The sequence below is a fragment of the Saimiri boliviensis genome, chromosome 8 (assembly GCF_048565385.1).
Source record: "Saimiri boliviensis isolate mSaiBol1 chromosome 8, mSaiBol1.pri, whole genome shotgun sequence".
Taxonomy (NCBI): domain Eukaryota; kingdom Metazoa; phylum Chordata; class Mammalia; order Primates; family Cebidae; genus Saimiri; species Saimiri boliviensis.
The window spans coordinates 71937414-71961559 of NC_133456.1; the positions used below are offsets into that span (position 1 = coordinate 71937414).

Genomic DNA, 24146 nt, shown 5'->3' on the forward strand with positions numbered 1-24146 from the left:
TGCTCGTTAGTTCATCCAGACCAGCTACTGTACAGTCTTTTTTCTCTGTCTAGTACAAAAGCACTTCTATGCCAGCCCTGGTCCTGTCCAGAGACTGGTTATAAGCTCTGACTCGTGTCAGACGGACCTGGGTATGGATTCTAGCTCTGCTGTGTGGTATTTGGCAAGTGAACTTCATCTCTCTGCACTGCCGCTACCTCGTCTGTAAAACAAGGAAAACAATCTCTATCTTCCTGCATAGGGTGACTGCCAGATGCAACAGGACTCTCTTTACCTTCAGGGACTTCTTGAAGCTGTAATGAGGAGACGGTCCCTGGTCCCCGGGCTCTATTCGGATCTTACAGAACACGATTCCCTTTTCAAATAGGTAGACTTGCCTCTGACTGGGCTTAAATCGAATCAAGTCCTTCATTTTATAACGGTCCTTGTGAATTGTCCAGACGCTGAAAGGGCCGTGCAGCAACAGCTCACCTAGTTTTCCAATATCATCCTTTTGGAAACACACATACAGGAAAAGAAGCTGTAAAACTACTTGGCAGAGAAAGAACACTTACGTGGCCTGTTTTTTTGAATTTTATAAAGCATGCTTCTCTGAGGTTTACAATTCTAAAAGTGCTATTCAGGCTGATCTGTCACTAAATCAAAACTACAATTTTGTGAGCTTCACTGAGCGTGGTGCCATTTAGTTACATACGGAAATCAATTCAGCTATGAAAGGTGATACTATATGTAAAGAATGTTAGAACTACTTGAACTAGAGATATGGGTACTGTGATGTTTTCGACTCATAATTAATTTTAACTAGCAGAATTCAATTTCCTCTGCATTATGTTTGATACAAGACATTCTCCTTCAAAGGGACAAGAAATGAACATTTTAATTATGTCCGAGAGAGACAGAATTGTGGCTGCATGATGAACCCATGAGCATCTGTGTGTCCCATCTGCATCCTAACTTCTGCTTCAGGTGTATGAGAACCTGAGAATGTGAAGCTTGTTCTGGAAAGGGAAAGTTTAGCATGATCTGATCTTCATAACGTTATAATGGAAACAGTAACTGCATTTGACTCTGAGTTTTTCAGAGTGAGTCAACAGTGCCAAGATAATACCAAATGACAGATTTTTTTTTTCTTTTTTTTTTAAGACAGAGTCTCGCTCTGTTGCCAGGCTAGAGGGTAATAGTGAGAATTTGGCTCACTGTAACTTCCACCTCCCAGGTTCAAGGGATTCCCCTGCCTCAGCCTCCCAAGTAGCTGAGACTATAAGCACGCACCACCACGCTTGGCTTTTTTAAAATTTAATTTTGGCCGGGCGCGGTGGCTCAAGCCTGTAATCCCAGCACTTTGGGAGGCCGAGGTGGGTGGATCACGAGGTTGAGAGATCGAGACCAACCTGGTCAACATGGTGAAACCCCGTCTCTACTAAAAATATAAAAAATTAGCTGGGCATGGTGGCGTGTGCCTATAATCCCAGCTACTCAGGAGGCTGAGGCAGGAGAATTGCCTGAACCCAGGAGGCGGAGGTTGCGGTGAGCCGAGATCGCGCCATTGCACTCCAGCCTGGGTAACAAGAGCGAAACTCCGTCTCAAAAAAAAAAAAAAAAAATTTAATTTTAGTAGAGATGGGGTTTCACCATGTTGGCCAGGACGCTCTTGAACTCCTGACCACGTGATCCGCCCGCCTCGGCCTCCCAAAGTGCTGGGATTACAGGCGTGAGCCACCGCGCCTGGCCGACAGATTTTTAAAAGGTCTTTTTGACTCTAGGGCAGACACCGCGATGCGTCTCTTTCCACCAGCAAGCGTGTCTTTGTCATGAGTCTGGCTGAAAGTCCAAATGAGGTGACTCTGCCTTCTCTGAGCTCTCTTCAAAAGATAGTGGACTAAGACGAGCTGGGAGCATGGTATTTTTATCTGGTATTTTTCAAAACTTCGATTGCTTAAAGCAGAGAAGACTTTATTTCCCTGAATAAAAACACCAAAAGGAACAAATTATTTGAAGGGAACTAAGACAAATCTCCGTAAGTTACCTCTAGCTGAGATAAATCCCTGTGATTTCTGACTTAAGACTGGAAATAACTGACTGGGCATTTTTATAATTTGTACTTTATTCATAACTGGCTGGGCATTTTTATAATTCGTTGTTTATATGTTGGGTAAACTCTAGATATCTTTTTAAAAAGAATTGACTTTACTTCTGAATGTACAAAGAAAAACTTTAAGAGCAAGAAACTCTAGTCATTTCTATGGTGTCTATGGTATTATTTTCTATGTTAATTTTCCATTTTCTTCTTTGGAAAATGTATGTATGTAGACTGTGGTGAATACAACCCTCAAACTCCCAGCCATGAGGCCTTCTTCCCTAAATGGCAAGGCTCCTGTTCTGTGTTCACAGGCTGGGCTTCACCACATTCCAAAGCAGAAGGGTGGATCCGTCCATGAGGACCCTGCAGAATGTCTTCACTGTATCGGCATCCATCGAGAGACCCACTCAAATGTCATCACCCCAGACCTTCGTGATTGCTTTCTCCTTTAAACTCATTCAATCTGTATTCAATATCGACATAAATAGTGCAAGAAATATGTTTTGATCAAAGCAACTGGTGGAAGTAGGTACTTTGATATTTGATGCATAAACAAATGTTATCAGCAGAGGTTGACCATCCATCATTCACAAATCTGAAATTCTCCAAAATCTGAAAATTTCTGAGCACCAACACGACAGTGGAGATGGAAAATTCCATACCTGACCCCATGTGATGGGTGGGAGTGGAAACACAGTTAAAATTTTGCTTCATGCACAAAATTATTATTTATTTATTTATTTATTTTTGAGACAGAGTCTTGCTCTGTTTCCCAGACTGGAGTGCAATGGCGCAATCTTGGCTCACTGCAACCTCTGTCTCCTGGGTTCAAGCGATTCTCCTGCCTCAGCCTCCTGAGTAGCTGGGATTACAAGTGTGTGCCACCACACCTGGCTAATTTTTGTATTTTTAGTAGATACAGGGTTTCACCATGTTGGTCAGGATGGTCTTGATCTCCAGACCTCGTGATCCGCCTGCCTCGGCCTCCCAAAGTGCTGGGAATACAGGCGTGAGCCACTGCGCCCAGCCTTCATGCGCAAAATTATTTAAAACATTATATAAAATTAACTTCAGGCTTCATGTACAAGGTGTATATGAAACATGAATGAATTTTATGTTTAGACTTGGGTTCCACCCCCAACATAACTCATTATGCAAATATTCCAATCCTCCCCTAAAAAACAAAAAAGTCCAGAACACTTTTCGTCTCAAGCATTTTGGCTAAGGGATACTCAAACTTGTTTCTATCTTAAAATGTATTCACTCTCTACCTCATTTTAAACATTTGACTTTTCTTACAGAAATAGACACAGTATAGGCAGACAGAAAATAACTGAGGGAATTAGGGTGGAGAAAGAATGAAGTGGAGAGCGTGGTGCTTGCCTGTAGTCACAACTACTTGGGAGGCTGAGGCAGGAGGATCACCTGAGTCCAAGAATTTGAGGCCAGCCTGGGCAACGAAGTGAGATCCCCATCTCTAAAAATAAAGATAATAAATCAGATGAGCTATTCCAGAAGGTGTAGAAGGTGAAAAAAATAAAATGAAAAGGCTGTATGTAAAATGCATATAATAAAACCATTTAAACTTGCTGGAGACTTGGCTCTGACCTGCTAGTAGAAGACAGAGGGAAGCATGGTGAGTGATGGGATTTATGTCTGAAGACATGTGCAAACCGGTTGTTCTGGAGAAGCACAGCTATTCCTGTTTATAACACACAAGAAACATTTCTCCCAGTGATGTGTTGTCACTAAGCAGAATCCTCAACCATGCCCTATGACAGACAGAGGGACACGTTTTGGGTAAAGCTGCTTGTAAGGACACGTTTGGTCAGTGAGGAGGCTCAGCTGTAGAAGGAATTCTAGAAGAGGCTAGGATGGGGGAGGAGGTGGTAAGACCAGCCATACACTCTCTAATGACTGTAGAAGATGGGGGGGTCCTTAGTGAAGGCATCTGCCAAGGCTGCGGGCTATTGCAGAGGAAACGGCCCCGACCAGAACTGCTGAAGAGGCGTGCCCAGGCCACACGGTTTGTGCTTTATCACCTCTGAGCCTTGCCTCCCACCCACAGCCGTGCTGCTGCACCTTCACAGGCAAGTAACCAGAGGAGGCGAACCCAGAGCGGCGCCAGCAGCTGACGCAGGGCCCAGCATAAAAGCAGTGTGCTCTCTCCCTGAGCTGCAGAGAACTGGAGGCGGCGGTGACCAGCAGGACATGCAGCTGTCAGACGCGTTACAGGAAAGCAGGCAGTGGAATAAACGAGAAGGAAACGGGGTTGTGAAGAAGGTGAGTCATTAGAAATTACCAGGAAGAGAAAAAGACACGGACGTGGACAGAGTGGAAAGAAACGGTCAGTAGGTGGCAAGAGGGGGGCGAGCAGGCATGTGGGTGCACTCGGCACCATGGGCAGGGCACGCAGGTGAGAACCTGGCTCCCTCCCCAGGCCGAGGCCCCAGAGCTGCTGTGGGTCCCGGGTTTGCCTAGTTCCCATCTCCATGAGCCTGGCTTTGCCATCGTTGTGACTTTTTTGAAATATACTTGAAGTTCTGGGTGACATGTGCAGATCTTGCAGTATTGTTACATAGGTACACACATGCCATGGTGGTTTGCTGCCTCCACCCCCCACCCCCCGTCACCTACATTAGTTATTTCTTCTGTTATTCCTCCCCAACCTCCCCACACCCTGCTTTCCCTCCCCTACCCCCACCCCCAAGAGACCCCAGTGTGTGATGTTCGCCTCCCTATCTCCATGTGTTCTCACTGTTCAACACCCATTTATGAATGAGAATATGCGGTGTTTGGTTTTCTGTTCTTGTGTCAGTTTGCTGAGAATGACGGTTTCCAGATTCATCCATGTCATGACTTCTTGAGGCTCTGCAGATTCGCTTTCCAGTAAGCCCATTACCCCTGGAAGTCACTGGAGGGAGTGGCTGGGTCTTCTGAGACTGGCTTAAATGTACAGGCGCATATCCTCTGGGTCACACTGCACAGATGTTCTCAGGACCACATATGTGATGGGACTGCCCATCTCCACGCCCAAGGGCCAACCTCCAGCAGGTGAGCACGTGCCCTGCGTACTGCTGGCAAAGGGCAGGCAGGTGCATTCACTGTCATCAGGGTGTGTGCTGTGTGGAGCTGCTCCACCTCCAACGGGAAGCTGCAGGGACATTCCCTGAGCTGGAGAGAGAATGACCTTTTCCACCACATGTCCCTTTTCTTTCTAACTAGACTATAGTTAATCTCTTTTTTTTTTTTTTTTTTTTTTTTGAGATGGGAGTTTCTCTCTTGTTACCCAGGCTGGAGTGCAATGGCGCGATCTCGGCTCACCGCAACCTCCGCCTCCTGGGTTCAGGCAATTCTCCTGCCTCAGTCTCCTGAGTAGCTGGGATTACAGGCACGCGCCACCATGCCCAGCTAATTTTTTGTATTTTTTTAGTAGAGACGGGGTTTCACCATGTTGGCCAGGATGGTCTCGATCTCTTGACCTCGTGATCCACCCGCCTCGGCCTCCCAAAGTGCTGGGATTACAGGTTTGAGCCACCGTGCCTGGCTTGACTATAAGTTAATCTCAAGGTCAGAGATCATGCTGTGCAACCTCTTTCAGGCACTGCTTCCTAGTATGTATTTATTTATTGGCATTTAGTGGTGCCTGGGAATAGGGGACAGGAAAGAAAATACTCATCACTGTGAGGGAATATTGCCCTGTACTGGGGGAACAGTGTTCCCCCCAAAACGCATGTCTATGAGAACCTCAAAATATGACCTTGTTCAGGAAGAGGGTCTTTGCAGATGGAATTAGTGAGGATGAGGTTGCACTGGGTCAGGATGGGTCCACATCCAATGACTGGTGTCCTTATAAAAAGAGAAGACAAAGAAATGGAGACGCACACTGAAGGAAGACAGCCGTGAGAAGCAGAGGCAGACACTGGAGGGGCGCAGCTGCCAGCCAGCCAAGGAACTCAAGAATTGCCAGCAGTCACCAGAAGCTCGGAAGACCTAAGGAAGGATTCTTCCCAAAGGCCTTCCGAGGGAGCATAGCCTGCTCACACCTTGACTTTGGATTTCTAGGTTTCAAAACTGTGAGAGAATAAATTTCTGTAGTTTCAGGTCACGCAGTTTGTGGTTCTTTGTTCCATCAGCCCTAGGGAACAAATGTACTCCCAACTGTTTCCCGCCAGTAACAAAGAAGTGTGGCCATGTCACATGGTGTGTGGAAGAACCTGATGGTTATGAACTCACAGGTGGAACACAGGGGCTACCTCAGACAAGCGGGCGGTAAGTGAGATGTCCTCCTCTGTACAAGAAGTGACAGCAAAATCAATTGGCAAATGCTGCCATGTTCATGCTTGGGCATTCTGCAGGTAAGAGCCCCGACACAAGGATTTCAAATGTGACTACATCGGCCAAATGAAGAGTCCGGCTGGGAGCGTGAACCTAGGAAGCTGGCCTCAGCAAGAGCCTGTTTTGGGTCCCCAGGTTTCCATTCTTGGCAGTAACAGCTGATGTGACTGTCAGAAACTTCTTGCATAAAGACGCAGGAAACATCTGTATAAATGTGTCCACACAGAACTTGTGTCCAGAAATAATGAAAAGCAGAAGCTGTGGGAGTCTGCGATTACATAGCCAGAGACAAAGAGGTTTCTTCCTTTCCAGCCTGAGCAGGTCCCCACAGAAGGCTGGGGCCGTTCATTGGGCATCTGCCGGGCACCAGGCACAGGGCTTGGTGCCTTACTCGCTGTTTAATCCTCATTGACTCCTGACAACCACCTGTGACACAGGCATTGTGAGAGGGAAGATGCATAAGACACTTTGCCTGAGTCACTAGGATTTTTTTTTTTTTTTTTTTTGGAGATGGAGGCTTGCTCTGTTGCCCAGGCTGGAGTGCAGTGGCGCGATCTCAGCTCACTCTGCAATGTCCACCTCCAGCAATTCTCCTGCCTCAGCCTCCTAGGTAGCTGGCATTACAGGTGCCCACCACCACATCAGGCTAATTTTGTATTTTTGTAGAGACAGGGTTTCACCACATTGGCCAGGCTGGTCTCGAACTCCTGACCTCAGGTGATCCGCCCGCCTAGGCCTCCCAAAGTGCTGGGATTATAGGCGTGAGCCACCGGGCCTGGCCATCTCTATGATTATTTACTCGGCCCTATTTCTGCAGCTAACAGTGCGGTAAGAGAGAGGGAACTGAAATAGAGATAAAAGCCGGCCCTAGCCCACAATGAACTTGTAATAAAAATACATCCTTTAGTGATTTATATAAATGTGTTCCAAAAAGGAAGACCATTTCATTCAGTCTTTACAGTTCAGCTTGGAACTTATTCCTGACAAGTCCAAATTTACATGCATCTCAATTATGCATTGGATTTGAAAAAAACCTTTGTTTGTTTTGCAAATAGAAGTAAAATAGCTCAGTGTTCCACAAAACAAACTTGTTTGGAAAAAAATTTTCAACTTTTGCAATTAAATTAGACCCAGGACTAATTGAGTATGCATAAAAGGGAGAAAATATAAACATCAGAAGGGAGGGCCTGGCGAGGTGGCTCATGTCTATTATCCCAGCACTTTGGGAGGCCAAGGTGGGTGGATCACAAGGACAGAAGATCCAGACCATCCTGGCTAACACAGTGAAACCCCATCTCTACCAAAAATACAAAAAATTAGCTGGACATGGTGGCACACGCCTGTAGTCCCAGTTACTCAGGAGGCTGAGGCAGGAGAATTGCTTGAACCCGGGAGGCGGAGGCTGCGGTTAGCCGAGATTGCAACACTGTACTCCAGCCTGGGTGACAGAGTGAGACTACATTTCAAAAAAAAAAAAAAAAAAAAAAAAAAAATCAGAAGGGATTTTTTTCTAGTTGTTTAATTATGATAATCTGATTATCACACTCAATTTCTTTCCTTTATAAAACTAGGTTAATACTGAATTTCAAGCAGAGAAACTAAGTGGTTAAACTCTGGATTCAGCCCTGCATATAGCATGCGATTATAAACACTTGGAATAAAACGCTACAAAATGGGGACAGAGAGTCTCGGGATGATTCGATCTGAGTTAGAGGCAGTTGTTAGTCAACTCTAGTCAGAGTCAGGTAAAGAGTAGGGTGGCACCCTCGATAGGGGATGAACAAGAAATAGTCCAAGGTGACAGCCATGTAATCTTGAGTGAGTTAACTCTTCTTTCCATGGATCTTCTTTGAATCAGAAAGTTGAAAATTCCAATGCCTACTCCTCCGTAATTCAACAGGATTATTATTAAAAGGATTATTAACAAAACTGTCAGGAGAAATTAGCTAATGTGTTAGATGTCAAAGTAAGTTAAGTCTTAGAAGAAAAGGTACAATTCTGAGGACACATGGTCAGAAAAGGTCCTTTCCTTTGGGTGTAAAATCTCCAAATTCTATAAGTGGATTCATTCTATCTGCATGCAAATGGGCTGGGAATGAAATTAGGGCCGATTGTTATTTCCTCATGTTTTCACCATTCTTTTCTCACAGCCTCCTCCTCCTGCGTCATCTACACTCAGCGTGTCCTGCTCTGCGTATTCTTTCCAGGACATTCATTAGATTCAGGGAAATGAACATTTAATAGGGGTGGCTGACATGATTCCAGATTTTTAAAAAAAGAACAGAAAGATGCCCCAAATTAATCTAACAAACTGTTCCCTTGACTTTCTTAGCTGAAGAAGGAAGCACTATTACCAAGAAAATGATTCTTACGCACACTCTAACCTTACTCTGCAGCTTAAGAACACTCTCTTGAATCATGTATCGGTCGTCAGCAGAGACACCCTGGTGTCCCAGGGGACAGTAACAGCATCATGGCTGGGATCACAGCAGACCTCATGGGGCTCAGTTTCTGAGATCCAGGGCTGAGAAATACCAGGCAGGAAGTAAAAATATCTCCTTTTTCAGCCCCTAATAACTTGCAGGGTTTGATTTATGACAAGGAAAGAAAAGTCGTTTCCTCTACCAAGACCTCAGCACAAGGTATGTTCAAAACCAGGTAAGAAAAAAAAAAGGAAGAAAAAAGTGCAATGTAATCACAAGTGACAAAGAAGCAGAAGGGGGTCACAGTGATGTGGTGTAAGAAGAATCCAACCTGCCATTACTGGCTTTGAAGCTGGAGGAAGACGCGTGAGCCATGGAGTGTGGGTGGCCTTTTTAAGCTGGAAAACTCAAGGAGACAGATGCATCTGTAGTCTCCAGAAAGGAAAGGAAACACCTTGATTTTAGCCCATGAGCCTGTGTTGAACTTCTAACCCTGGAACTGCAAGATAATAATAATAATAAAAAACTTGTGTTGCGGTAAGCCACCAAGTTTATGCTAATTTATTACGACAGTGAAAGAAAACAAATACATCTGAATCAAAATCTAGAGTACTTCAAAGCAAAAAAACAAAAATGGTTGAGTATTACCTCTGCTCCAGTCCCACAGAGACCACACAGTTATATGGGATGTTTTGCCTGGAATGCCTGGGACCAGCCTGCTCTGGATTGACACAGATGCTGGAGCTCAACTCCCCAGCGTCAGCCTCTAAATGCATCTCTTGTTTTTCTTTAGACTATTTGGATTAAAGCATGTATACTGTATACTTTTGGGGCCTCTTCTGGGATCTGTGATATAAAACTAGGGCAAGAATATAGGACCTGTTTCCAAAGTACTTTTCTCAGAGAAACTCTGAAGCAAGAAGAGAAATCTTTTACTATTTTAATAGCATCACGAATTAGAAAAGGAATCACTCCTTCAGGGCTTTCCCCCTGCCCCTATATGTTCTGGTCCTTGACCTTCTGGTTTGCCCAGACAGTGGGTCAGTCCCACATTCAGAACTCTGAGGAATAAACCCAAGATTCCTAAAGATGCCAAGGTGCTGCTTGGAATCTCGTAGCCCGGGTTTCCTGAGCGATTTAGGTGGCCTTCCTCAGAGTCTGGTTCCTTTCCCGGAGACATTCTCACTGACTTTGCCAGGGCGTTTCCTCCCTGTGGAGTATTGCACCTGCCTTTTGACTGAGATGCTCTAACGCTTGCTATGGAACATACCGGATATTCAGTCACTGCTGCTAGGTCCACAGCCAACTCACAGGACTGGATCAAATCCTCTATCACTGCCACAGCTTGCTGTAGTCCAGTTGAGAATGCTGAATCCTTGGTTTTCTTTGGTCCATCCTGTGGAAAACAAATGCCTTGTTGGAAATCAAAAGTGTGCCATCTACAAATCAAACGTCTGCTATCGACAAAGTGACAAAGGAAAACAGGAGAGAGACGAGGAGCTGGGGATCCAGCCAACACCCACCGAGAAGGTGGATATTGGCCTGTCTCCCTGCTCCCAAAGCATGGTGGCTAAAGATGCTTGCCGGTTTAGGTTCTGATAGAGAGACAAGCAAAATTGTCTACTTCTGTGCATTGTATCAGTGAAGAACGAAGTTCATAAATCATGGACATTATATTCCTGCCATATAAGAAATATATAGAACTCAGCTTTTTTTTTGAGACAGAGTTTCACTTTGTCACCCAGGCTGGAGTACAGTGGTGTGATCTCAGCAGCCTGCAACCTCTTCCTCATGGGTTCAAGCAATTCTCCTGTCTCAGCCTCCTGAGTAGCTGGGATTACAGGTGTGCGCCACCATGCCCGGCTACCTTTTGTATTTTTAGTAGAGAGAGGGTTTCACCATGTTGGCCAGGCTGGTCTCGAAATCCAAACCTCAGGTGATCTGTCCACCTAGGCCTCCCAAAGTGCTGGGATTACAGGTGTGAGCCACCACACCCAGCCAGAACTCAGCCTTTTTAAAGCATGGAAAATCCTAGCTCCTTTTAAATTGGCTTCTCACTCTTTTATATCCCTATTGCCTGGGGCTTATTGAAAAAAATACGATCTGGCCAGGTGCAGTGGCCCACGTCTATATGCCCAGCACTTTGGGAGGCCAAGGTAGGTGGATCATCTGAGGTCAGGTGTTCAAGACCAGCCTGACCAACGTAGTGAAACCCCGTCTCTACTAAAGTAAATACAAAAATTAGCTGGGCATAGCGGCATACACCTGTAATCCCAGCTACTTGGGAGGCTGAGGCAGGAGAATTGCTTGAACCCAGCAGGCGGAGGCTCCAGTGAGCCGAGATGACACCATTGCACTCCAGCCTAGGTAACAAGAGTGAAATCCCAACTCAAAAAACAAAACAAAACAACTCACAAAAATTAGCCAGGTGTGGTGGCACGCTCCTGTAATCCCAGCTGCTCAAGAGGCTGAGGCAGGAGAATTGCTTGAACCCAGGAGACAGAGGTTGCAGTGAGCTGAGATTGCACCACTGCACACCAGCCTGGGCAACAAAGTGAAAGTTGTCTCACAATAAAAGAAAAAAAAATACAATCTGAGCATCATATTCCTCTATTTAATGTGAAAGCCTGATTCCTACTGGTAAAATTATACTTAACACCATCCCAGAGGAGGACATCTGTAAACTCCTCCAGACACCAAGAACTCCACAGAGGCTGCTATGTGATTTACTAATGATGTCCTCGTAAGCCCATAACATAACATTTGCATGCTGAAATCTCTGCCAACTCTGCCCTTCCTTCCTCTGCTTGTCCCCGGCCCTCCCCACGCTGCACCGCCATTGAAGATACCTAAGAGATGTGCCGGTTCTCTGCACCTCCCGAACATAAAAACACAGCACTCAGTGGAAAAGCAGTAACTAATTAAAGAGACCAATGTTCCAGTTCTAACCACAGTGACATTTAGGATGCGATTGGGATGACTCTTTCAGGTCAAAAGGCCTTAGCATGGGCTGGTGGTATTTTATCACCCTGCTACCTACATGCTGTATTTATCTGTTATCTGGTAAATGCACACAAAATGGTTTTGGTTTATTCTGTGTATTTTTTTTTAACATCTCAATTTAATTTCTACAACGAAGAACAGCCAGCCCTTTGCTGCTCCCCATCCAGCCCTGACTCTTTTTGTCCTCCACAGCACAACGTAGTCAAAGGGTTGACGGTTTTCTTTATCTATGCGGAAGCACTGGGCATTGGCATCTTTGGATGAGAGACAGGGGTGACAGGGCTGATGAATGGAAGAGATCACGCTGCCACCTCTGGACAACGTGCCAGGGATTTGTAGCTTCTCATTCATAATAAAGAAGCTTCGCTTCCTGGTAAAAGACAACAGACTCTCACCTGGATTTATTTTAACAGCATCAATACGGGATTAAAAGTTCATGTATCAGGCATCTTCCTCCTTACCTAACACTGAATGCTCAGTTTCCTTTCAGATACTCACCTGCTCCTATCCCTCCTCCTTCCACTAACCCTCCTTCACCAAACACAAGGTGGCTGATGTAGGGTTCAGAAAAATCCTTAAAAACATTTTTAAACTCTTTTGACCAGGGCTAGCGTCTCTTGCTCCAGGCTCTAAAAATATTACCTGTGTCCTGAGCTGCTTCTGTTTTCAAGGGGTCCTTGTCATCCATTCTGAGCGGAAAGGGCATGCAAATGACTGCCCCATGAGAGATGTCTCAAGTGTTTCTTGTTAAAACCAGAATATTCTATAGGAAATGGAAAAGAAACCCCACTGCCAAGCCACAGATTTCTTCCTAACCTGGTGTGGTCACAGTCACCACTTCTTCTAAGGGATCTTTGGCGGACTCTTAGAGTACACACACACACACACACACACACACAAACACACAGGAGAACAAGGCATAACGTATACAAATCAGATATACTAAGAGGTACAAAGAAGGAAACATAAATCATACGCAATCCTACCATTCAGGAAAGCCACAGCAGATACTTTATCATATTTGTTTACTTCCAGGCTTTTATGTATGCATTTTATCACTTAATTTTGTTTCCATTAAAATTCTTTTGGCTGGGCGAGATGGCTTACACCTGTAATCCTAGCACTTTGAGAGGCTGAGGCGGGCAGATCACCTGAGGTCAGGAGTTTGAGACCAGCCTGACCAACATGGTGAAACCCCGTCTCTACTAAAAATATAAAAATTAGCTGAGTATGGTAGTGGGCACCTGTAATCCCAGCTACTCTGGAGGCTAAGGCAGGGAGAATTGCTTGAACCCAGGAGGTGGAGGTTGCAGTGAGCCGAGATCGCACCACTGCACTCTAGCCTGGGTGACAGAGTGAGACTCTGTCTCAAAAAGTTAAAAAAAAAAATTATGTGGAGGGAAGAAAATATATTACCACTTCCCTTTGGGCTGCAAATCCCTACTTTAAAATTGCCTTTAACTTTTATTTATTTATTTTTTTTTTTCTTTTTTTCTTGACTATACGTTATAGGACACACACTACTTTTTTTTTTTTTTTTTTGACGGAGTTTTGCTGGTTACCCAGGCTGGAGTGCAATGGCGCGATCTCGGCTCACCGCACCCTCCGCCTCCTGGGTTCAGGCGATTCTCCTGCCTCAGCCTCCTGAGTAGCTGGGACTACAGGCACGCACCACCATGCCTAGCTAATGTTTTTGTATTTTTATTTATTTATTTATTTATTTATTTATTTTTTGAGACAGAGTTTCGCTCTTGTTACCCAGGCTGGAGTGCAATGGCGCGATCTCGGCTCACCGCAACCTCCGCCTCCTGGGTTCAGGCAATTCTCCTGCCTCAGCCTCCTGAGTAGCTGGGATTACAGGCAGGCGCCACCATGCCCAGCTAATTTTTTGTATTTTTAGTAGGGACGGGGTTTCACCATGTTGACCAGGATGGTGTCTATCTCCTGACCTTGTGATCCACCCGCCTCGGCCTTCCAAAGTGCTGGGATTACAGGCTTGAGCCACCGCGCCCGGCCTAATACACACTATTTTTGAAAATATAGATAATAAAGATCATAAAGTAAAATTGCTGTAAATCCTCTGACCCATAGACAAACACCATTAACAGCTAGTTATGTAAAACATAATATTTAATATCCAGTACCTTAGACGAGCTTCCTAGTTCACTTGGGTCTATCTCTGTATCTTCAGGAGACTTGAAATCCAGCAGACCCTGCATGAACCCAAAAGCCTTGTTGAAAATCAAAATGCAGATTGCCAACAAGATCCACTGCGCAAACTCCCTGCAACCAGCGCTAAGCTGACTGAGAACGCGTGTAAGTCTGTAAGAGGGAAAGAATAAACATGTACTTGGCACAGAGCTCTTTCTACAAACTTAGAATCATATTGTACACAGTATTTTTTAGACTGCTTTTTCTCATTCAACAATATATCATGAGTATTTTCCCATGATATTATATTTTTTCTAAAACACGAGCTTTGATTGCGGTACAGTGCTGTATCTGACAGATAACCACAGTTGAATTACAGTCTCCCTTATCATTAAACACTTAGGTTCAACAAATTTTTTACTATGATAATGATAATAACTTTTGTGCATTTTTCCTAAAGCCAAATTCCTAGAGTGGAATTGTAAATGTTAAGAATTTGGGGTATACTTCCAGGTTCTTTAGAGAAGGACTGTGTGTGTCCCTGCCAGCTCTATAGGAAAGACCATTTCACCAGCCCCTAGCCTACAAGGGGTAACATCATTTAATCAAACATCTTTACCGACTGAAGAGAGAAATCCACCTCACTATTACCTGAATTCCTCAGATAACCAGAGGTGTAGAAGTTTTTTTATTTTTAAAGTTTGCTATTAGTATTCATTCTTTTGCACACTGGTATGTCCTTTGCGCATCTTTTTATTATAATTTCCAGGAGCTCATGATTCATTAAGCATACTGACTGTCTGTTATATATTTTGTTCACATTTTCCCCACTGCTTCATGAGTCTTTGTCTTTAATGGTATAAGCTATCACCCATCACCCCCTCTCTTATTTAGAAAGGCTTCCCCACACCAAGATCCCATGATCCTTTCTGAAGCACGAGGCAATCAGTCCAACATTCATGCTCTTTCAAGACAGCTCCTGTGTGGGAGACACAAAAGCAGCTCTGCCCCGCAGATAGAGACAGTCCGACAGAGGAATACAGGGTCCTTCCTTTCTTCGCGGCCATGTGATGGCTTGAGCTGGTTTCACAGGCACCACGAAGCTTAGCTGTGGGGACGCTGCTCTGGTCTGCCCTGGGTAGCCCCCACAGCTCTCCACAGATTCCCCCAAGGAATGTTTTGTAGTAATTCTATCTCTTGTTTCTTCAGTGAAAGGCAGCTAACAAAACCTTCTAAGTGCTTTTAACCTGTATTATCTCATTTAATGCTAACAGTCATACCAGGAAAGTACTATTATTTTCTTTTTCTTTTTCTTTTTTTTTTTTTTTTTTGAGACGGAGTTTTGCTCTTGTTGCCCAGGCTGGAGTGCAATGGCGCGATCTCGGCTCACCGCAACCTCCGCCTCCTGGGTTCAGGCAATTCTCCTGCCTCAGCCTCCCGAGTAGCTGGGATTACAGGCACGCGCCACCATGCCTAGCTAATGTTTTGTATTTTTAGTAGAGACGGGGTTTCACCATATTGACCAGGATGGCCTCGATCTCCTGACCTCGTGATCCACCCGCCTCGGCCTCCCAAAGTGCTGGGATTACAGGCGTGAGCCACCGCGATTCTACAGGTGAGAAATCTGAGGCTGAGAGAGGTTAAGTAACTCGTCTGAGTTCACGCAGCCTGGAAGAGTCAAAGCCTGGAGCCAGACCAGGGCTGCTAAACTCTCAGGTCTGTGTTTCCAGTCACTACGCCCCACAGTCCTCTGTGTCTGCTACCAAACCTGGCTGGTGTGTAAAGGTCACCTCTGTGGGGAAGCCGGAGTCCGGACTGAGAGAGGGAAGACTGTCACTTACGTCCTGCTCACTCCTCACTGGGCCCAGACGTCGGACTTCTAGAATGGGAATGACAGTGACGAGGGGCCGGGCAGAGGAGGATGAGGCCCGGAGTGAGCGCTGTGTCAAACGTGCTCAGAGGTGCCGCTCGCTGGAGGAGGCAGATGAGCATCCTCAGCTCTACGGTGGGGTGGTGTGACAGTCTCAACGTCGGAGATGACGGCTACGCAGCACGCAGAGCTTCCTGGGGCACTGAGCCAGGCCCTCCGCACGTGCCCATCATCTGCTCCACAACCCTCCTACGGAGGCGGTTCTAGTTCCCTCAGTTTACACAGAGGAAAACTAAGGCCCAAGAGGTCAAGATCTCATCACTGGCAAATGGCAGAGTTTACCGAGGCTAAAACTGCTCACAGAAAGCTTGAAAGTTTGAAAAATAAAATTATTTTTAATTATTTTTACAGATGAGGCCTTGCTATGTTGCCCAGGCTGGCCTTGAACTCCTGGACTCAAGGGAGGCGCCTGTCTCTGCCTCCTGAGTAGCTGGGGCTGCAGGCGTGTGTCATCATGCCGGGCCTGAAAGGAGTCACTTTTTCTGAGTCAGACTGTTGGGCAATGAGCTTATCCTTCCTGAGTCCCAGTTTCTTCGCAGGCCAGAGCTTTGCTGGTATGTCTGATTGCGGGGATCAAATAAGACACGCACGTGGGAAATTAACCAGTGAACAAACAGTAGGGGCTTGTTTTTTTTTCTTTGTTTTTAATTAAGAGACAGTGGCCACTGGGCAAGAGGCCATGAATGCCTCATAGAGGTTAATTCAACAGACAAATTATAGTGATGACCTAAACCTTTCCCTCAAGCTCACACATAGGAAACCAGCCATAATAGGCCCTTATATCCTGTTTGGGGTGTCTGAGAATGTGTGCCTGCAGATGTGCTAGTGTCAATGACTTACCACTAAGGAGGGGTAAGGATGAGAGAGAGAGAGAGAGAGAGAGAGAACCACTTAGGCATTCAGGGTTCAGATATATCCAAGTCCACTCTATTAGGCTGCTATGAGGGTAAGACCTTAAATCTAGAATGGAGGTCAGTGCTGCAAAAGGAGAGAAGACTCCAGTTTTGTCTTCTCCCTTCCATAAATGAAAATGCCCATAAAACAGTAACTGTGGGGAAAATCACACTCTTGCTCCCAAAGAGCTCTCCTCTCCGACCCAAACTCCTTAGTGACTCATGCCCTGGGCTAGACATGGGACTTGTGAGGCCCTCAGCTCCCATCGACTCTGTGATTCTCTGGTCTTACTCCACAAAGAGGAGTTGATTTAGAGCTGGAGGAGAGAAAAAGCCTGCAGGATGGACATATCTTCAGCCTTAGAAGACCAAGGCACAGCTCTACACATCTAATAGAAGAGCAGCCTGGTGCAGGCATCTGCTTTCCCAGCACAGAAAAGCACTGTCTCGTTGATTTACCTTCAACAGCATCCGGTATTTTAGAAGCCTCTGGCTTGGTCCTCTAAGATACTTAAAAAGAGGGAGCTTGTGATCCAGTTGGCGCTGGCATACCTTTAAAAGCCAAAAGAAACAACATAAAACAAAACAAACAACATACACAGAGCAAAGGTGGCAGCATTTAGGTACAAAAGACGAACTGCTTTTCATGGCCAACAGAGGCAGCTGTGCTGAGCAGCTCCGTGAGACGGTGGGGCTGTTCTGTCTCCTTGAGACAGTGTGTGAAATAACAGAAAGAGGAAAGAGACGGCTTGGCTAATATTTTTACAGGCATTTAGGGAAGCAGAACCATTTATTCCTTTTAGTAACCAAGTTCGCTATAAGACAGTGGGGCATTTCAAGTCCTTCTGAAAAGGAGGCGGCCTGTCTTCAAGCTGGGGGCCGGCAGAGTCTGTTCGGGCCATTTGGAGCTAGATATCACTCCAGGGAGCCCGAAGTGTGACCTTTTGGACTCAGTTTCATTTTTAAAACCCATTCTAGAAGAGGACACTGGTTTTCTCACCAGACTACGGGTGCTCCTCACAGGCCGATCCCACAGAGATCGAAGGCAGTGTCAAAACTTTTCATGCACCATTTCAAACTGTGGGACTCCATAAACAAGCAGAAATCCCAATGCCAAATTCCTCTGCCTGGTCCCACTTTTGATCTTTTTAACTATTTGATGCACAGAAACATTTTCCAGGAACAACCTGTAGGAGACTTTGTCTTCTCAACATTACCCCAAAGTAGGCGCAGTCTTGACACTCTTGCCAGATTGCCCTGGCTCGGGGCAGATTCTTGTGGTATTTAAAATATATCTGAAGATCTTCTCTCTAGGTGGGAAAAAATTAGAACAAATGAATCAGGTTGCATTTTTCAGTAAGTGGACAGGATAGTACAGTTTATTCATTCATTCAACAAGCCAGAGTACTCTAATGCGTAAGGAACTGGGGGTGTATGATAAGTAATCTTATGTTGGGGTGTGTGTGTGATGGAGAGATAGACAGAAGGGCGATGAACAACCATAACTACGAGACACAGACAGGCACAGAGTGCCGTGGGAGCATCTACAAGACCTACTGGTAAACAAGTACGTAGACCCACAAACAGGAATTGGCTTTTATCTAAAATGAAAACCATTCTTTTCCTGCTCTTTGCCCAGGACGTCGATGTCTCCCACAACAGATCTGCATTGAGTGATAAAACAGGCAGAAAAAAGGCTGGTGGTTGACGGCCCCCTCCTCTCTCTCCCCACCCTCAAGCTCCTTGTGGTCACTGGGAAGTCAACCCTGCAAAGAAGCCAAGAAACAACCAAAAGATGGAAACACCCAGAGGGGAGATGGGGCTCACTGGGCAACCAACTCACATCTCAGTCATTTGAGTAACACTCGAAGTGCCAGGCTCTGCCTCAGACACCGCATTCAACCTGTAGCACAAGACTCTGAGACAGGAAAAGTGAGGTGACTATTTCAGAGCTGGGAGCAAGGAAGACTCGACATGCTGTTCAACCTGTATTCTCGTGGTATCAAAGACACTGAGACGTGGGCACACATCTGCAGTATCCCGGAGAGAAAGGACGCTCCAAACCTCTGGCGTCAGCTTGCCAGCTTCACTTGCTCTACCAGGGAGCCTGGCCCACAGCGGCTGTGCTGGCCACAGACCCCATGCTGCTCTGATGGAGAAGCCCAGGCAGCCACCTCCTTACGGAAGTCTGTGTCCCTATCCTCCTGCTCAGGCCAACTCTGGATTTCTTTCATGCAACACAGATTACTTCTTCCCTCACAGCTTCAACGATGCCTATTCTGATTTACTGGGAGCACAGACTTACTCTCTTGAGAAAGCACTGCTTCCAAATACATGGCTACAGTGGATGACTTCCATTTCTGTAGCTCTTCCTCTCTACCAGTAGGTTCTAAGGGGTCATTTGAGCATAAGAACTACAGCAACTCTGTAATTTGCTATTCCCTCCAGGAAAAATATCACACACACACACACACACACACACACACACACACACACACACACAAGACAGATGGCCCCTGATAAATGTTCAGACTGGTTAAGGAGCTAGAATAATAACTCAGAGCTTAACAACAGTATAGTATTGACCTAAATTGCTCTTCTAAAGGCTAACAGTCCAAAGCTCCTTGGAGAAAGGATGTCTACTAACCGGCAACATAAAGTCAGGTAAAGTTTGGAGGCCGAGTCATGTTTTCCATTCAAAAGGCAGATACAAGATCTACCGTCTTGGGAAATTTCAAATATACAGGACAGTATTACTCATCACAGTCACCATGCTGTGCATTACATCTCCAGAACATATTTGTCTCGTAACTGCAAGTTTGTACCGGGTGACCAACATCTCCCTATTTCTGCTAGTCTCCAGCCCCTGGGAATCACCCTTCTACTTCAATGAGCTCAACTTTTTAGATTATATACACACACACATGCACACACACACACAGTAATAAATGTTTTCATTTGTGCTTGCCATTTAAACAGGAAAGTAAGGGCTGACTGCAACAGGATTATTTTGATTTACTGGGAGCACAGACTTACTCTCTTGAGAAACCAATGTGCCAGAAGTTCAGGGTGTAAGCATATCAAACCATCACGTGGTATAGTTTGAATACATATGATTTTTATTTGCGAATTATACTTTAGTAAAGCTTGGACTGGGGGAGAAGCAGGTATGTTTTTAGACCATTGGTGTTTCCATTGTGCTTGCCATTTACACAGAAAAGCAAGGGCTGACTTTAACATGATTATTTTGATTCTGATTTACTGGGAGCACAGACTTACTCTCTTGAGAAAGCACTGTGCCAGAAGTTCAGGGTTCTCAGCACACTTTTCCAACTCTTTGAGAAAAGTCCTGGAAAAATAAAAGTACACAAGTAACAATGTTTTGATTTTTACATGTAGATAATTAATATTTTTTTGACACAGAGTTTTGTCCTGTGGCCCAGGCTGGAGTGCAGTGGTATGATCTTGGCTCACTGCAACCTCCGTCTCCCGGGTTCAAGTGATTCTCCTGCCTCAATGTCTGCCTCTTGGATTCAAGTGATTCTCCTGCCTCAGCCTCCTGAATAGCTGTGACTACAGGCATCCCACCAAGCCCAGGTAAGTTTTGTATTTTTAGTAGAGATGGGGTTTCATCAGATTGGCCAGGCTGGTCTTGAACTCCTGACATTGTGATCAAGGTCAACGGCCTTGTGAGGCCTGCCTCGGCCTCCCAAAGTGCTGGGGTACAAGTGTGAGCTAGCACACCCGGCAATAATTAATTTTTTTTTTTCAGTATCCGTAGAGACTGTCAAAAATTGTCAGTGCTGACTGCATCCCAAGTCGTCACGGCAGGGTATTGGGAAACGTTTTCAGTTAGCAATAATCGGGCCTCAGAGAAACCTCATTGGCTACAATATTGCCACTGCACAAAGCTGATAATTTTTTTTAAGTACAATCATATAAGGTTTTAAGAGGTGCCTAGAAAAATGTTCTCCAGGCCTTCTTGCTCTTGCCTTATCTTTTACACATTGACTCAGAAAAAAAAGCCGTATTCTGAGGCATTACTATGATTACCCTGAAATCACTAACAGATGTTCTGATAATTCTAAGCACTAGTCACAGACAGCCTGAATACACTCGCTGATGCTCCCTGTACATGAAAATAACATTTATAGGAACTGCTGCTGCTGTTGCTATCACTAATATCATTGAGAGCTTACTGCACGCCAGGCATAAGCTAAGTGCTCCACAAATAATACCTCATTTAATCCTCCACCAAACCCTGCGAGATAGGGTTTCATAAATATAAAACCTGAGGCCCAAACAGGCTATATAACTTCTCTAAGGGAAGCAGCAGAAATGGGTTTCCATTTCAGTTTTGTGTCTGACCAATGGACAAGGGATGGGGTTAGGAACACCTGTGGTTGAATTTACCCAGCAGCTTTTCTCCCTCTGTGAATTAGGTGCGCGATCTTGGGGTCATCACAGTGAATAAAGAGAGTCAACAAGTTACCATTCCCACATGTGTAAAATGAAAGGGTTTGAAGATGATTTCCAAAGTCCTCCCAGGGTCCTCCAAGAACCTCCCAGGTTCAAGTGATTCTCCAGTTTCATTCTCCCACGTAGCTGGAATTACAGGCACGCACCACCACATGTGGCTAATTTTTGTATTTTTAGTAGAAAGGGTGTTTCACCACGTTGGCCAGGCAGGTCTTGAACTCCTGACCTCAGGCGATCTGCCCACCTCAGCCTTCCACAGTGCTGGGATTACAGGTGTGAGCCCCTCCTGCAGTTCTCTAGAACTCAATATCCAAGTAGCCTTAGGTTCAAAGTACAACTTGTTTGAGAGTCAGCATTTTCTAACAAACACCCTAGTTCCCAGCATCCCCTTATGATAACGGTATGTAGATGTGTGTTTCCGTTCCCAATGCTGAGCACAGTGCCTGGCACAGAGCTGGTGCTCAAAAAATGCTGATGTATGAATAAATAAGCAAAGGAACACTCAGCTGCATCCAACACGGGTGTCTGATGCCGGTGCACGTTCCTTTGATGTCTCTTCCCTTCCTCCCCGGGAGCCTGTGGGGCTTCTCCCCTCCTTTCACGCCAACCCACCTCAATCCAATCCACTGACTCCAAACTGCTTGCTTACACCTGAAAACATCTAAGCGTTTCTTCCCCCAATTCTATCAGTCTCATTTCCACCCTTCTCTTACTCTCCATTCCTTCTGATAATGTGAATTACTGTATACCTGCTGTGAAATTCGTAAAGTTCTCTAATATTCCCAAAGAGAAGGTCCTTGTTATTCTGAAGGGCGTCTGGAATTAGATGCTTTAGCCAAATAAAATCCATTGGAGTGATGTATCCCTGCGGAGGCGGGAACAAGGTAAGTTTTACAGACAGAAACATGCCAGAGACCATCTGAATCAGCTACTTCCAAAACCACAACCTCAGCGAAATCACAGGAGAATACGGCACACTTGTTTCTTGAAAGTTACTGTATCAAGTATTTCCTTTTGATTTCATTTTTCTCATGTGCCCACTTTCAGAAGGAGAGGGCTTAATGGCAATGATAATAAAACATTATTTTTGTGGGAAGAGCAAATATATTTAAAAATGTTTATGTTATGCAGGTTTAATGTAAAAGAAGGGAAAATGTACCCATTGTTTTATGACCCGATAGAATTACTATTATTATTATAAGTATTAGTTTTGAGAGGGAGTTTTGCTTTTCTTGCCCAGGTTGGAGTCCAATGGTGTGATCTCAGCTCACTGCAACCTCCGCCTCCTGAGTTCAAGTGATTCTCCTGTTTCAGCCTCCCAAGTAGCTGGGATTATAGGCACGCACCACCACACCTGGCTAATGTTTGTACTTTTAGTAGAGACAGGGTTTCAGCGTGTTGGCCAGGCTGGTCTCGAACTCCTGACCTCAAGCGATCTGCCCACTTCAGGCTTCCATGATGCTGGGATTACAGGTGTGAGCCACTGCGCCTGGTCACTATTATGTTTTATTATATTAACTTCATGAATTTAAAAACGCTCATTTTATATGGTTATAATCATAGTACATATATAATATTGTATTGTTTTTCCACATACATTTTAGACTCAGCTTGTAAATATATATGTTGTTTTTAATTTAAACTTATATCTAAGTTTAAAATTGTCAATGTTGAAATAAATTTTCAATATTATTCAGCTATTAAAAAATAATGATTTTGGATATGTAAAAATTTCATATCCAAAATAATTATTTTTTAATAGCTGAATAATGTTTATTCAGCATGCATATCATAATTTATTAAACATTCCCTTTTTATTGGACATTTGGGTTGCTTCTAACATCTTATGGTTAAAAATGTGATTATAAATATTTGTGTACATACAATTTTTTCCTTAAGATTATTCCCTTAGAAATGAGGGAAAATAAGCAGTTTTACTCTTAGGAAAAAAGGGACAAGAACTAGGCCAGGCATGGGTGGCTCATGCCTGTGATCCCAGAACTTTGGGAGGCTGAGGTGGGTAGATCACCTGAGGTTGGGAGTTCAAGACCACCCTGACCAACATGGAGAAACCCAGTCTCTGCTAAAAAAAAAAAAATACAAAATTAGCTACCTGGTGGTGCATGCCTGTAATCCCAGCTACTTGGGAGGCTGAGACAGGAGAATTGCTTGAATCTGGGAAGTGGAGGTTGTGGTGAGCCGAGATTGTGCCATTGCACTCCAGCCTGGGCAACAAGAGCGAAACTCTGTCTCAAAACAAAAACAAAAACAAACCAAGAAATAATCTTCCCTTATTAAAGTATCAAAAACTATTTATAATATCCTTTGTTGGCAAGAATATGGTAAACCTGTTTGGGAACTGCTTTAATCAGGGTGAAATGACATAATTCTCTGGAAACCATTTGGCTGCGTGGATCAAGAAACCACAGGAAGGCTGTTATTCCTACCGGAGACATTTGTCGTATTATAAAACCTGAAACCTTGGTGGGAATTCTGGAGCCTTATGGCAACCATTTTGAGTCTCTTTGTACAACACGTCTGCAGTTTGAATACATGTGTGATACCCACTCCCCAAATCTACTTACATCAATTATGCTTTTAATCTCTTTTATATAAATCTCTTCCGTCTCCAGCAAGTCACATATAATGCGCCTGAATAAGCAGCAGGTAGGAGGGTGAGAGAGAGAGACAGAGGGAGGGGAGAGAGTTCTTTTAGCATTCTGTTAGAACAGTGCTCGTCAACACAGTTCCCCTTAGTGGCTCACCTACTTAGTTTCTGGTCAGTTCCTTCTGTTCTATTGAACACCCAAGGTGAGCATCTCACAAACACATACTGTGATCACACTGGT

General features: G+C 44.8%; 1 protein-coding gene and 1 non-coding gene across 9 annotated transcripts in view; both read right to left on the reverse strand.

The window, feature by feature from the left end:
• MCF2L2 (MCF.2 cell line derived transforming sequence-like 2) overlaps positions 1-24146 on the reverse strand; it is a 250817-nt gene that overhangs the window by 26572 nt on the left and 200099 nt on the right. For 7 of the 8 annotated variants that reach the window (XM_074404603.1, XM_074404600.1, XM_039478831.2 and 4 more), the window contains 8 exons: positions 23883-23949; positions 22047-22162; positions 20098-20167; positions 18036-18128; positions 17278-17370; positions 13989-14057; positions 10112-10237; positions 275-490 (listed from right to left, as the gene is read on the reverse strand). In XM_074404603.1, the coding sequence (XP_074260704.1) occupies positions 275-490; positions 10112-10237; positions 13989-14057; positions 17278-17370; positions 18036-18128; positions 20098-20167; positions 22047-22162; positions 23883-23949 (850 nt within the window). The remainder of the gene's footprint in view (positions 1-274; positions 491-10111; positions 10238-13988; positions 14058-17277; positions 17371-18035; positions 18129-20097; positions 20168-22046; positions 22163-23882; positions 23950-24146) is intronic. The other variant, XM_074404602.1, reaches the window with a different exon arrangement.
• On the reverse strand, positions 20591-20731 carry LOC120367694 (U4 spliceosomal RNA). The gene has a single exon (XR_005582012.1). It is a non-coding gene; the product is annotated as a U4 spliceosomal RNA (small nuclear RNA).